This window comes from Camelina sativa, chromosome 5 (genome assembly GCF_030686135.1).
Source record: "Camelina sativa cultivar CO46 ecotype springtype chromosome 5, ASM3068613v1".
NCBI lineage: Eukaryota > Viridiplantae > Streptophyta > Magnoliopsida > Brassicales > Brassicaceae > Camelina > Camelina sativa.
In genome coordinates, this window is record NC_141884.1 from 762,544 (window position 1) to 774,617 (window position 12,074).

Genomic DNA, 12,074 nt, shown 5'->3' on the forward strand with positions numbered 1-12,074 from the left:
ACCATTACATATACTAGTCATGGGAGTAACTATGTATAGTCATCGGTGTAATTTTACGAACACCTGCTTGCATCTCAAATTCTGAATCCACAATTGTTGATTAGTCTACTACATATGTCAAAATTTAAAAAAAAATCAATGATTTTCTATTACAAATTGTACAAGTTTTAAAATTCTCGTTTGGATGTTTAGTTGTTTAGTCTTAAAGTGACTTTTTAAACTTTTTCCGGGTACGTCATTCTCCTAGACAATAACAAGTAATCATTCTTCGAAGAAGAGAAAGAAAGGACTACTTGAACAAGAACATAGATTATTGGAAGATGTTTTTATACAATGGTAGGGACTCTACAACATGCTTGCAGAGTCCCAAAATAAAGGACAACACTGACCCAATTAATCTAAGTCTATCCCCATTAACATTAGAAGATGAAAAGAAAAGAGATCATTTAGCTTGCTTGCTTGCTTGCTAGATGTGAACATGACCTTACATTAAAGACTTGAGAGATTTATATGAAAACAACCTTTAATTACATAATATATGCAGACAGGACCATTAACATTGGTTTGGAAGATTACTTCTGGGCGGGGCCAATCTACAACTTGTCTTCTTCTGACTGAGGACATGGAGGTTCTGGGACCGGATCCACTAAGAATTCATCTACGGGATACATAAAAACGAAGAGTTTGGTTAGTTACAATCTGTAAGCAAACCAAGTCTGAAACACATCATTTCCAATCCATTCTTTATAAGATCGATCCTTTTGGATGGAGAATGAAGAGTTTAATGTTTACCTATGTCATCTTGTTCGGGAGAATCGAGCATAAGGTCAGAATCGGATGGAAGAAAAGGAGAACCTGGATAGTTTTCTAAGGCTCCTAAATCTGCAAAGTATATAACTCCATTTATGAGACATTTACTTGGATGATATGGAGCCATCTACCTACGTATATTTAAAGTTTTTGAGCTAAAACTAGCAATGGCTTTGGATAGAGAGAGAGCTTACCTCCGAGATTTGACAAATCTGTGAGGTCAGAGAGACTAAAGTCCCAAGGTATCTGATCAAATGGCCTGAGAGGGTCTCTAGAACTTCCAGCTCCTCCATCTGATCCAAGTTCTAACCCTACTGAAGTTGTGACATCAGATGTGAAAGCAGAATCAAGAGCTGCCGTGTCCATTCCCATGTCTGGCATATCTGAAGCAGCAAAGGGAAAGTGTCCACCTGACCCTGCAGAAGCTGGACTCACTGGCACATCCGACATACCACTGCTTGGTGGAATCACTGGAGCTGGATCAGCCATGGTTGTATCTACTACCATACTACACCAAGCACCAGAAACAGCTGTGGGAATTAGTTTCAAGTCTAAGGCACCAGAAAAGAAACAAGAAAAAAGCACAAAGATACTTCTTACTCATTCCCTGAGTTCATCCTCATTGGTTGGAAATTAGCAGGTGCAGGGATTCCACTAACCACATGGCAGCTTGACACTCCACCCATAGGATCAAGATGGGGATGACCTCGAGCATGCATCTGAGGATGTGGTTGTAGTACTGGGTATCCCATGGGCATGTTGTTCACTGCGTTGCAAACATTAGTGTTTAATAAGAGTGAAACACAAAATAGAAAAGCTTTGCAAATGATTGAACAAGTTTGCTAGTGATATAAGGAGTTGAACATACCAGGTGCCATGGGATGAATCCCGTTCTGCATCGGGACCACCATAGGAGCTTTCCCATGTGCATGATACTTCGTGAGCTGATACTGGTTCTCAAGCAAATGGTTGAATACAACTATTTGCCTTTTTAGTTTCATTCTGATGTAATATGCCCTGAAAAACTCGGCGTTTTCTTCTTCCAATTTCTGCCATACTAAAATTCACAAGAATGTTTTCATAAAGGGGAAAAAGTTACTACACAATGTTACTTTGATAATGCTTAAAATCGAAAAGCATAGGTGAAACTACCTAAGCTTGTAAATCCAGGATCAATCCTTGCACGGGACAAGAGGGTCTTCACGACCTCATCTTTACTCATGTACAACTGAAGACATCTTTCTATCAAATTTTGGACCTGCATCAATCATTTAGAATATGGTTTTTTTTATATCAAATGATAGAAAGATACAAGAAAGTATATATAGAGGGGAAGGTGGGCAAAGTGTTCTTACAAATTCAATATCTTCCCTTGAAACTTTCCTAGCGTCATTACTAGAGCCAGATGCAGAACCAGAATCTTGTACAGGAGCTTCTATTGGTTGTTTAAGTTTCTGTTCACCTTGGGTGGAAGACTGCAACTCCTGTGTGGTCTGTAATCAAATAAAAACCTTCTTTTACTTTTCACTTCTTGGCAAAATCTGAAAACATCAATGCTGAAGTAGCCTACAACATTTTCTTACAATCAAGCATACCAATACTTCTTAATTAAGAAAATTTGTATCATGGTTCAACTTCCTAATCATTGGACAGTGTTATAGAAATTGAACAGCTACTGTTACTTGGAATAGCAAAAGTTGCAAAAATAATCAATTTTAAAGCAACATAGTAAATTAGTAAGAATAAGAAAAAATTTGGTAGACAGAGTGTTACGGAGGAACCTGTTCGTTCTTCATTAGAGCAGAGTATAAAAACCACGAATCCTTCAATGTTCACAACTATTCTCCACAACAACTGAATCTAGAAAGCTCAACATCTCCGCACGCCTGTTTCTGATGTTGTTGACCAAATACAAAACCTGAATAATACTCAAATTTGTTAATTCGCCCCATGTAAGGGAAAAAAGAATGATTGATTAAAAAAAGGAAGCATCTTTGACACACTGCTAATGATAAGCTATTAAGCCAGCAGAATGAAAAGTGAATCCTTTTTAACATTGTTTATTAGGAATCATCAAGGGGAGATGACACACACAGCAGAATCTAAGTAATAATATATTAATTAATTCATAAAGTTACCATCTTCAAAGTATATAAGTTATTAAGGGCACACTAAACAAAAATAGTTCATCATCATCAAACCTTCTTAATAACAGAGTTAACGAAGTTCACAATTAAAAAAAAAAAGCAGTACGATGAACTGTTGAGAGATGGTAAATCTCAAGTAATCCAAAAACACAACATGGTCCTGTCTGCATCCTAATCAAACAAAGAATCTACAGTCCTAACTCCATAAATCGAACAGATCTAGACACAGACACAGAGTTCCTGATTAAACACAAAGTAATCTTCTTTAGTTAAGTACAATTGAAGTTCATCCTATAGAATTCTGTAATATGAGATGGTGGTGTGCAAAAGAAAGCTGTAAATAAATGAAGAACATATTTTTTTAACACTCTAATTACAAAAACGAAAATGTCAAACGAGCAAGATCATCATCTAGAAAGATCCAAGTTGTCTCACCTTAAAATTAAAGCTACACTCCCCACACAGGTTTCTTCGTCGACTCTAAGATTCAGTCAGACCTAGTCAAAAACACACAACACGAATTTTCCCAGAAAACAAGTATGGATTTTTTATAAAACGACGCAAACTCTGTGAAAGAAGATGCGTCGGAGAAGTTCGTGCAAGCAAGATCCGGCGATTTTTTATTTGTAGAAGGAGAGCAAAAGAGAACAAAAGAAAACGCTAAGAACCGGAGTTAACCAGAGATTTAGCTACGCCATTACACAGACTTGAAATTGAAGCTTCTACCCAAAAAAAAAAAGAAAAAAAAAGGATGGAGCTAAGAGTTAGAAGAAGAAGCAGTAGAGACGGCGACGTCCGCTTGAGAAGGGAGTAAAAGAATCACTCTCACCACAAACGACATTTATATGTACACTCAGACTTCCTTTTTTTTTCTTACTTTAATCAATGTTTGGGTTAAAAATTAAAACCGGATTTTTGGTTTAATTTATTTCTACTTTTAAGTACGTAACATTAATTGAAAAGGTAATGTACTTTATTTCTCATTTAATACAGTTTGAACTTAATTTTGGTGTTTTTATACAATATATGGAATAATTTGATACTACTGTATAAAGTAAAGTTTTACCGATTTGTCTATTATAGCTCAGTTTCCTTTTACAACAAAGCTTATTTACATATTTGTATTGAGATATGCTATATATGTTGTTGAATGTTGAGTGAAAGCTATGAGTATAAACACAGCTAGTGAAAGCTAATAGCAAGTTGTTGAGTGAGTGTTGTTAGGAGAGATGGCATGGACCTGCTCCACTGTACTCTTCAGTCTCCGGGAATAGTATCTCTTTTTTCTTTTTCTATTTTTACTACACTTCCCATCAGGACCACTTTATTATTTTCCATTTTGTTTATGTAACAAGAAGAACTAAATCCAGAACAAATATATCCTCATATCATATACAACATATTTTGATTCCCTCTTTCTATATTTTGTTTTCAAACTAATTCTACGCAATTTAACTGTATGCATACTATATTCTTTTTAATACTAGTTTACTTTATTTTACGATGAAAGATCGATCGAATTAAATCGATAACGACAAAAACTAATATTTTATTATTAAGTTATCGTGATTTTATGTTGGAAAATCGACTGACATCAACCGTTATCGTGATTTTATGTTGGAAGATCGACTGACATCAACCGTTATCGTGATTTTATTTTGGAAGATCGACTGACATCAACCGTTATCATAAATAAAAACTAATGTTTATCGTAAATATTTGTATAGTAATTTATATTGAAAGTTTGATCAAAACAATCGATCAAGATCAATTGAGATGACAAACAAAAAATATCTATTTAAGTATTCAATTATCGTGATTTTATCTTAGAAAATCAATCGAGATCAACTGTGATTATAAATAAAGACCGATATTTATTAACCTATCGTCAATATTTTTTATATATTATCTATATTATAATCACTATATTGATTTTACTTATAACTCTATATTTTTGAAAGTCTCATACAATTCTGAAAATTATTATTTTCAGTTTTTATTCGTATCATTTATTCTTATCGATCTGTAAAGTTCTCTAAACATGTATATTTTCTCTAATTTTAAGATTTTCAGCTACACTTATGTCATTATTATCTTTTTTTTTTCTTCTTCTCTTTAAATTATTGTCCTCTCTTCAACATAAATATGCTTGTTTGTTACATTTTACAAATAAAGTTATGTAACTTACACCACAGTACTATACTACTATTGGTTACTAATAGCTCTAATTTTTAGCCGACGTACAATAATTAGCTCACATGAGGACCTGCCCGTGCAATTATTTAGGACCTGTTGTATAAAAAAATCGAAAACATATCTAGTGACAAAATAATTTTTAACTAGTTTATAAAGAAAAGTTTACTAGATGATTGTAAATTAGTTTTACAATTGGCGTTTCTATAGTTGTGTATACAGCAGTGTTGAACATAAACACCCGAGTGAAAATTGAAAACGTCGTGTTCTTTTCCCCTCAGAAAGACGTTACGGACGTTTCAAAAGAACTGACATTGGCTTTGTATTTTGTAACATTGTAATTATCAAAAGAAGTTCGTATTAATTGCTTTTGGCATTTATATACAATAATGAAATGAAATAATTCAGTTTAATAATGTACTTTATGTTCTTAAGAAAAACTGAAGCCGTCACGATTCACGAACCACGCACTAGACCACGTGAACCAACCCCATCTGTGACTTGGACTTGTTTAATAAAAACGCATGAATTTTAATGAAACAGACACATTCATTCATTTTCACACCAATTATATAATCCATACGTTAGTTCCATTAATCCTATCGGACCCACCAATGCAATATAACGTCAAAATAAAATTCAAAAAAAAAAACAAAGTTCGTCACGAAAAGTTGGCTTTGTTGCCTGAAGTAACTATCCAATGGGAACACGACACGTGTGATCATTAGCCGGAGAACTTTAACGTCGGGGAAACTGACCGCCTCGTGGCGAACAGATGCTGACAAATTCCGGACGAGCGCGGCGATAGACACGTGACGTCAAAAGAGAGGACGAGCGTGGAGGGTGCTTGACCATTTATCGCCTTGGAATTTGAGACTTTCAGTTTCATCAAAAAGAAAAGAAAAAAAAACGGTAGCACAAGTCAAACACTTTCCATAAATCATCTCCTTTTGTCATAAAACTCACCATTTCCTTGCTAACGCTTATAACCACGTAAACACTTGTTAAACCGACCAAATTATATTAATTAATAAATGATTTGATTGATTGATAGATAAAGGCTTTTGCGTTCATGTTACGACGTCGTATGGTTAGATGTGCGTGTTGTATACGTACTCTCTCTTTATCCAGATATGCATGGGCTTTTTTAGTATGGGCTCAACTGCTCAGACGGATCGCTAACAATTTAAAACAATCAAAAGGCCCAGGCTTTTTTTATTAGGCCGACATGTAACATTTGAGAACTCTGTCTAACAAATCCCATATAACATGTAATGTAAGTGTGACAAACAACATTTAGCATAACTGTTACAAGTCCCAAAAAAAAAAACATAACTGTTAGAATTGACAATAGACATCAAAGCTTTGACAAGTTTTAAACTGTTTCGCTTTTGCAAGTTATCTCTATAATTTTCTTCATAGAGCAGCTAATTCATCATGATATTGTAGATTATTATTACGGGTGATATCTCCCTCTGCGCATTGCAGATCTTACAAATCATAAATAAACAGACAGTTTTTAAAAAATTAAAAAGGGCAGGCAAACTAATCTCATGTATTTTTCAAAGTCTGTTCTAGTTATTTATTTAATAGCTGTAACCACCTCATGTCATAAATAATTGTTGTTAGATATACTTGTCTGATTCATGCCTTTTCTCTCTGAGTCAAAGCTTTGTTTGTTATACAACAAATGTGGTATTAAAATTCCATAAGTGTGAAATGTGAATAGATAAAACCTTGAAATAAGTAATCAAAAAAACGGTCTCGAGATGCGGTTAAAGCATATTTGTAATTAAGTTAATGAAGGAAAAATAAGTACGTTTACGGACCACATCGGACCATGAGAGTGAGACGCACAACAACCATACGGGTGTTGCGCCCACTTTTCACGACATTACTATCAGACCAAAGGAATATATGAAAGATACATAGAGATATGTTCTTTCGAACTAACTATATGTTTTTCTTTTTTAACTCTCTTTCTATTTCTATTTCTTTTCTACTTTCATCTAATTATATTATTGTTTTTATTTCGGTGTATGTCCTCCTTCTACCAAACTTTCCCTCTTATATCAAACTTTCAAAACAATATCTGGAATTTTATCTCTTTCTTTTTTTTTTTTTTTTGGCTTGCAACATATATCACTTGTGCGTGGTGTTATTATTGACTTCTTATATTAAAAAATAATGCAATATATAAGGGATATTTTGATAATTTGGAAAACACAGAGTAGTAAGGGACATTATGGTATTTTCAAAAGTCAAAGCCAGAGAGGAGGAGAGGCTCCTTATTTAGTTCTCTCCAACTGTGTGTCTCTCTCTCTTTATAAACGAGGAAATTTACAACCGCAAGTCAAAGGTTATTTGTATAAAAACGAAATAAATGATAGAAGTAGTTATGGTTGTATCTGTCGTTCTTCTCTTGTAATGAACCAGGCCGTTGGAGCAACAACACACACACAGATACACAGTGAGCTACAGTCTACAGATTCGTTTTCTTCTCTCCTATCGAACTAAATTATTAGTGTTATTATAATCAGTATATAGTAGTATAAAACTATAAAATAAGGGTGGATGATAATATTAATAAATTTAATTATTCAAAGGAATTAATCAGACACGCGCAGTTATATAATAATCAGTTTGATATTCTTTACCTTTTCGAGCCCCTCCCTAGTCCCCTCCCCTCTCTCTTTCTCACTCTCTTCCTTTCCAAGAAAACAAAGCTCTTGTCCAAAAGAAGTTATTGTTTCTCGAGATTTATTCTCTCTCTGTGTCTCTCTGTGTTTACGACGACGGGATTAGTTCATGTTTCGTTCAGAGAAGACGGAAAGAATGGATAAACGCCGACGGAGGCAGAGCAAAGCCAAGGCTTCTTGTTCCGAAGGTCTATAATTATTTCTTTCTTTCTTTGTCTCTTGTTCCGGTTTCGTGTTTCTGATCTTATTTATTGTTTTTTTTTTTTGTTGACAGAGGTGAGTAGCATCGAATGGGAAGCTGTGAAGATGTCCGAAGAAGAAGAAGATCTCATTTCTCGTATGTACAAACTCGTTGGCGACAGGTTAGATACTCTTTCTCGATCCATCTGATTGTAACATATTTTTCTTTTTGGGTGTTACAACTCTTTTTTTGTTCCAATCTGCTTTGATTTGATTTCTCACTAGTCATTAGTCATTACTTATTAGTCGGTCGTTTCTTTATATTTATTTTGTTTTTTTCCTATTAAATTATTTGGGCCTAACCTAACCGAGCTGTCAATGACTGTGTTTAACATGATTTTTTGGTTCGGTTTTTCATTTCAACTTTTTATTTTATGGAACTCTCAATTTTGATTTTCGTTGTTTTCCTCCAATTTTGATTACAGTATGTTTGTATGAAACATAATTAACTTTGAATCCTGTTTGGTTGGTCATACGATTTTGCGGTTCGGTTCCTATTCAAATTTAATCGAATGAGGAAATTTATCCGGTTATTATTAGAATAAAGGGTATTTTTGTAATTTTCCTTAAAACTGACTGTTAGTTTATCCTACGTGGCACGTAGGTGGGAGTTGATCGCCGGAAGGATCCCGGGGAGGACGCCGGAGGAGATAGAAAGATATTGGCTTATGAAGCACGGCGTCGTTTTCGCCAACAGACGTAGAGAGTTTTTTAGGAAATGATTTTTTTCTTTTTTCTTCTTCTTCTAATAGTATTATTTAAAAAAAAAATTCCACTCCTTTTTTAATTCACAAGACAAGAAAAAAAAAAGGAAATGTACCTGTCCTTGATTACTACTATTTTGGAATGTATAATTATCGATATAAATATAATTTGCTTAGGATTCAAATTTCTTATCATCCATCTCTACAAATCATCGCATTTGTAATTCTTGTGAGACTAAAAGTCTAAAACCACAATTTCCTGTACTCTTGACGTCTTTCTCAAATCAACTCTAAATCTTAATATTGAATCAAACAAGAAAAAGTCACTATTTACCTTACGGTCAAGATTTTTTTTCACAAACAAAAACGAAGATGAATTGAGAAAAGATAGTTTGTCCAAAAAAAAAAGAGAAAAGATAGTTTTTGAAAAAATTTGGAAATGGCCTAAATTATAGCCCAAGGAGAATGCTCGTTAATATTGGGTCCAAATAGAAACTAAAAGCCCATAATTCAGTTAAAGACTTCGAGATGAAATTATTCACGGACGGTCAGCGTAAGGTGACACGCCTTTTCACAACAGTACACAACAGACTTCAACAGTTCACAACTACACATGCATGCAAGTTGTGAGATATTTGATTCATAATCGATCGTGTCGTTCTAGGCTTCTAGCCTTCTATTTCTAGAAGTAGCCTAAACAATGCAACTGCTTTTGAAAATTAAAACTTCTAGTTCGATTATGTTACAATTCATAATTAACAGAAAGAAAAAAATGGTCAAAGAATTCGTGGTAATTTACGATTTATGTTCCCATATTCTCTGATCCCTCACTGTTTCTATCATTTTCTTTTTCCCCAGTGTAAATCAATATATAATTATGTGGCCAAGATTATTATTTTTTCTCGCTGAAAAACTCGACAACTTTATGTAAAAAGACAAATACAATGAAAGGTGCTAAGATGTTTTCCCACGTGCATGCTCATCATCTTTACAGGACTTTCTGTGTTCACACTTGGCGTGACTAACACTTTGATTTTTTTTTCAATGCGGCAGACACCAATATAGATATTCTTACTCTTCATCTTCTTTGTATTTTTATTATTCATTAGTGCACTAGTATTATATATATCATATGAACTAAAATCTAGTAGTTTTTACACGTCGTAAGATATTCAACGAATTTGAGTTTTTGTAAAATTTCAGTCTAACTCTTTTTGTCCATAGTCTTAAGTACCCTTTAACACCTACTGGTAAACACAATTCTGACAATTTTATGCTTTAAAACATCAATTCTACATATGTTTTTTTTTATCAATTATGAAAGTGAAGTTTTGTTTCGCAATAATGCTAGTCATTTGTTTACCAAAGAAAACAAAAAAAGAGAAGTCATTCAGCACTGTGAAACAACTACTCCTATTAAAATTCTTCAGTTTTCCAAATAAATCTAAACTCTTATGCTATTTGGTCAAAATGTCATCATATCAGAGTATCCAACCAAATCTGTTTGACAAATAGACTAAATATATAGTTTTCCTGTCTGTTCTATGGGGTTCGAGACATTATCAATCAAAACTATATACAAACTTTAACAGATTAAAATATAAATAAGAATTCCGACCCAACAAAGAAAATATTTATCTAGATGTGAATTAGTCAATACCCTTAATCAATTTTTATTAAGATGTTGATGGCAAACATACGTTTGTTTTCATTGTGTTAAAATGAACATAATATGGGTATATTTAGTTTTGTTATTTGCTAACAAGAAAAAAATAGAAATAGATATAATATTTGTTCGGCATACAGACGTGACATGTGTGGGTCTCTAAAGGACGTTATATCTTTTTCAACACGCACCCAAAGACCTTTCATGGAAATTACCCAAAAAAATCTATAATTACCTTAATTTTCGTTTTTTTTTTGTTGTACAAATAATATCTTATGATCAGTGTTGGCTATATTTCGGTAGATACATATATATCTATTCTGAATTGTATCAGTGGTAGTCGTTTTTATCATTCCCCCGTCGATAAGGAAATCGTATTTGGATGTTTCCTTTCCCAAAACCATCACGTATATTACTTGTCGAATATTTGTGTAACATATACTACTTAATTAGTATGTCAAATATCGATACAAAATTTTCATGCAGCAAAATGAACCATTATAACAAATATTGAACATAATTTTGTTGTTTGTCTTTGACCGTAACATGTATTATTAATAAAATCTGGTACATACATATACAGTATGTGTTTATCTATAATCTCTATCAGATTGTAAATAAGTCAGTTTCCTTTTCTTTTTTTTTTCTTTTTTTTGTTTCTTCCCTTGTTGATTCTTCTTTTGGGTTTCAGTAGTTGATTACATTGATCTACTCAAAAGGTTTACAATACATCCACAATCATGTTCCAAAAATAATTGGGAGACAAACACACAGGGAGCGTTTTTGTTCTTATTGATTTATTATGGTTGCGAACTTAAGATACTTAAAAAGCTGTATAGTTCTAAATCACTCTTATCAGTTCAAAGCAAGAAAGAACAACCTAGATTAAGATTAAGTGATTAACCTTTAAGGAGGCACCAATCATATTCATATAGTCCATATGCATACATGACTAATTTTTGATAATTGTGATTAGAGTTATTTTTTTTCCGCGCTAAAAGGCCATGTGCATATGCCACTCGGCCATTTTACTTAATTTTTAGTTAGTCATAAACTATTCCTTTTGACCAGACGCGTTAAACTAGCAGTAGACGCGTCGCAGAATAAATATTCAGTTCGAAAAATATTAAATTATATTTCCTATTGAGTAATTAATTAAGTTCAAGCAGCAGCCTCTAGACACTTACTTCCAAGAAATTAGTTTGGACTCAGAAAGCTACAAAGTCTCTATATCTGAGGAACATAGGATACATACAGACTACAATAATGTGGATATTATCAATATTATCTACTGTCCACAAATATTAAACTGACGAAGTTCAGCACGATGAATATGGCAAATGCATAAGGTTAGGTTTCATCTAGATTCACACAAATTTGTTTGTTCTTTGAGCAAAATTGAAAATTTTTTTTAAAAAAAAAAAAAAAAAAAGTGTCATGCGACATTACTGATATATGTTCTGCCATATAACATGGACAATCGTAAAATTTAAACGAAAAGACAAAATGGACAATTGTAAACGTAAATTTTCAGCATATCAGTCTCGAGATCTTTTTAAAAATTCATCTATTGTTTTTTTGGTGCTATAACATATAATTAATAAATTCCAAAACA

General features: G+C 33.2%; 2 protein-coding genes across 4 annotated transcripts; one reads left to right on the forward strand and one right to left on the reverse strand.

The window, feature by feature from the left end:
• Positions 1 to 290: 290 nt before the first annotated feature.
• LOC104784673 (uncharacterized) lies at positions 291 to 3,853 on the reverse strand. Of its 3 annotated transcripts, XM_087512884.1 has the most exons (10): positions 3,626 to 3,809; positions 3,393 to 3,454; positions 2,592 to 2,728; positions 2,166 to 2,303; positions 1,963 to 2,068; positions 1,679 to 1,867; positions 1,411 to 1,576; positions 1,005 to 1,318; positions 793 to 882; positions 291 to 658 (listed from the first exon to the last, which is right to left on the reverse strand). In XM_087512884.1, exons 3-10 carry the CDS (start codon positions 2,604 to 2,606, stop codon positions 594 to 596), a joined length of 1,083 nt encoding a protein of 360 aa, XP_087369010.1. In that variant the 5' UTR covers positions 2,607 to 2,728; positions 3,393 to 3,454; positions 3,626 to 3,809; the 3' UTR covers positions 291 to 593. The 3 variants fall into 3 exon arrangements, with proteins under 3 accessions (XP_087369010.1, XP_010508025.1, XP_087369011.1); XM_010509723.3 differs by having other exon boundaries at positions 3,393 to 3,853; XM_087512885.1 differs by lacking the exon at positions 291 to 658 and having other exon boundaries at positions 782 to 882; positions 3,393 to 3,853.
• Positions 3,854 to 7,377: 3,524 nt separating this feature from the next.
• Positions 7,378 to 8,978, forward strand: LOC104784674 (transcription factor CPC). The gene is made up of 3 exons (XM_010509725.3): positions 7,378 to 8,037; positions 8,124 to 8,211; positions 8,694 to 8,978. The coding sequence occupies exons 1-3, from the start codon at positions 7,959 to 7,961 to the stop codon at positions 8,809 to 8,811; spliced, it is 285 nt and encodes a 94-aa protein (XP_010508027.1). The 5' UTR covers positions 7,378 to 7,958; the 3' UTR covers positions 8,812 to 8,978.
• Positions 8,979 to 12,074: the final 3,096 nt, after the last annotated feature.

Coding starts and splice junctions, on each gene's coding strand:
- LOC104784673 (XM_010509723.3), bottom strand. Junction 2,069..2,165: donor CAAGGGAAGATATTGAATTT/GTAAGAACACTT, acceptor TGATTGATGCAG/GTCCAAAATTTGATAGAAAG. Junction 1,868..1,962: donor TCCTGGATTTACAAGCTTAG/GTAGTTTCACCT, acceptor TGTGAATTTTAG/TATGGCAGAAATTGGAAGAA.
- LOC104784674 (XM_010509725.3), top strand. CDS start 7,959: ATGTTTCGTTCAGAGAAGACGGAAAGAATGGATAAACGCCGACGGAGG. Junction 8,038..8,123: donor CAAGGCTTCTTGTTCCGAAG/GTCTATAATTAT, acceptor TTTTGTTGACAG/AGGTGAGTAGCATCGAATGG. Junction 8,212..8,693: donor TACAAACTCGTTGGCGACAG/GTTAGATACTCT, acceptor CGTGGCACGTAG/GTGGGAGTTGATCGCCGGAA.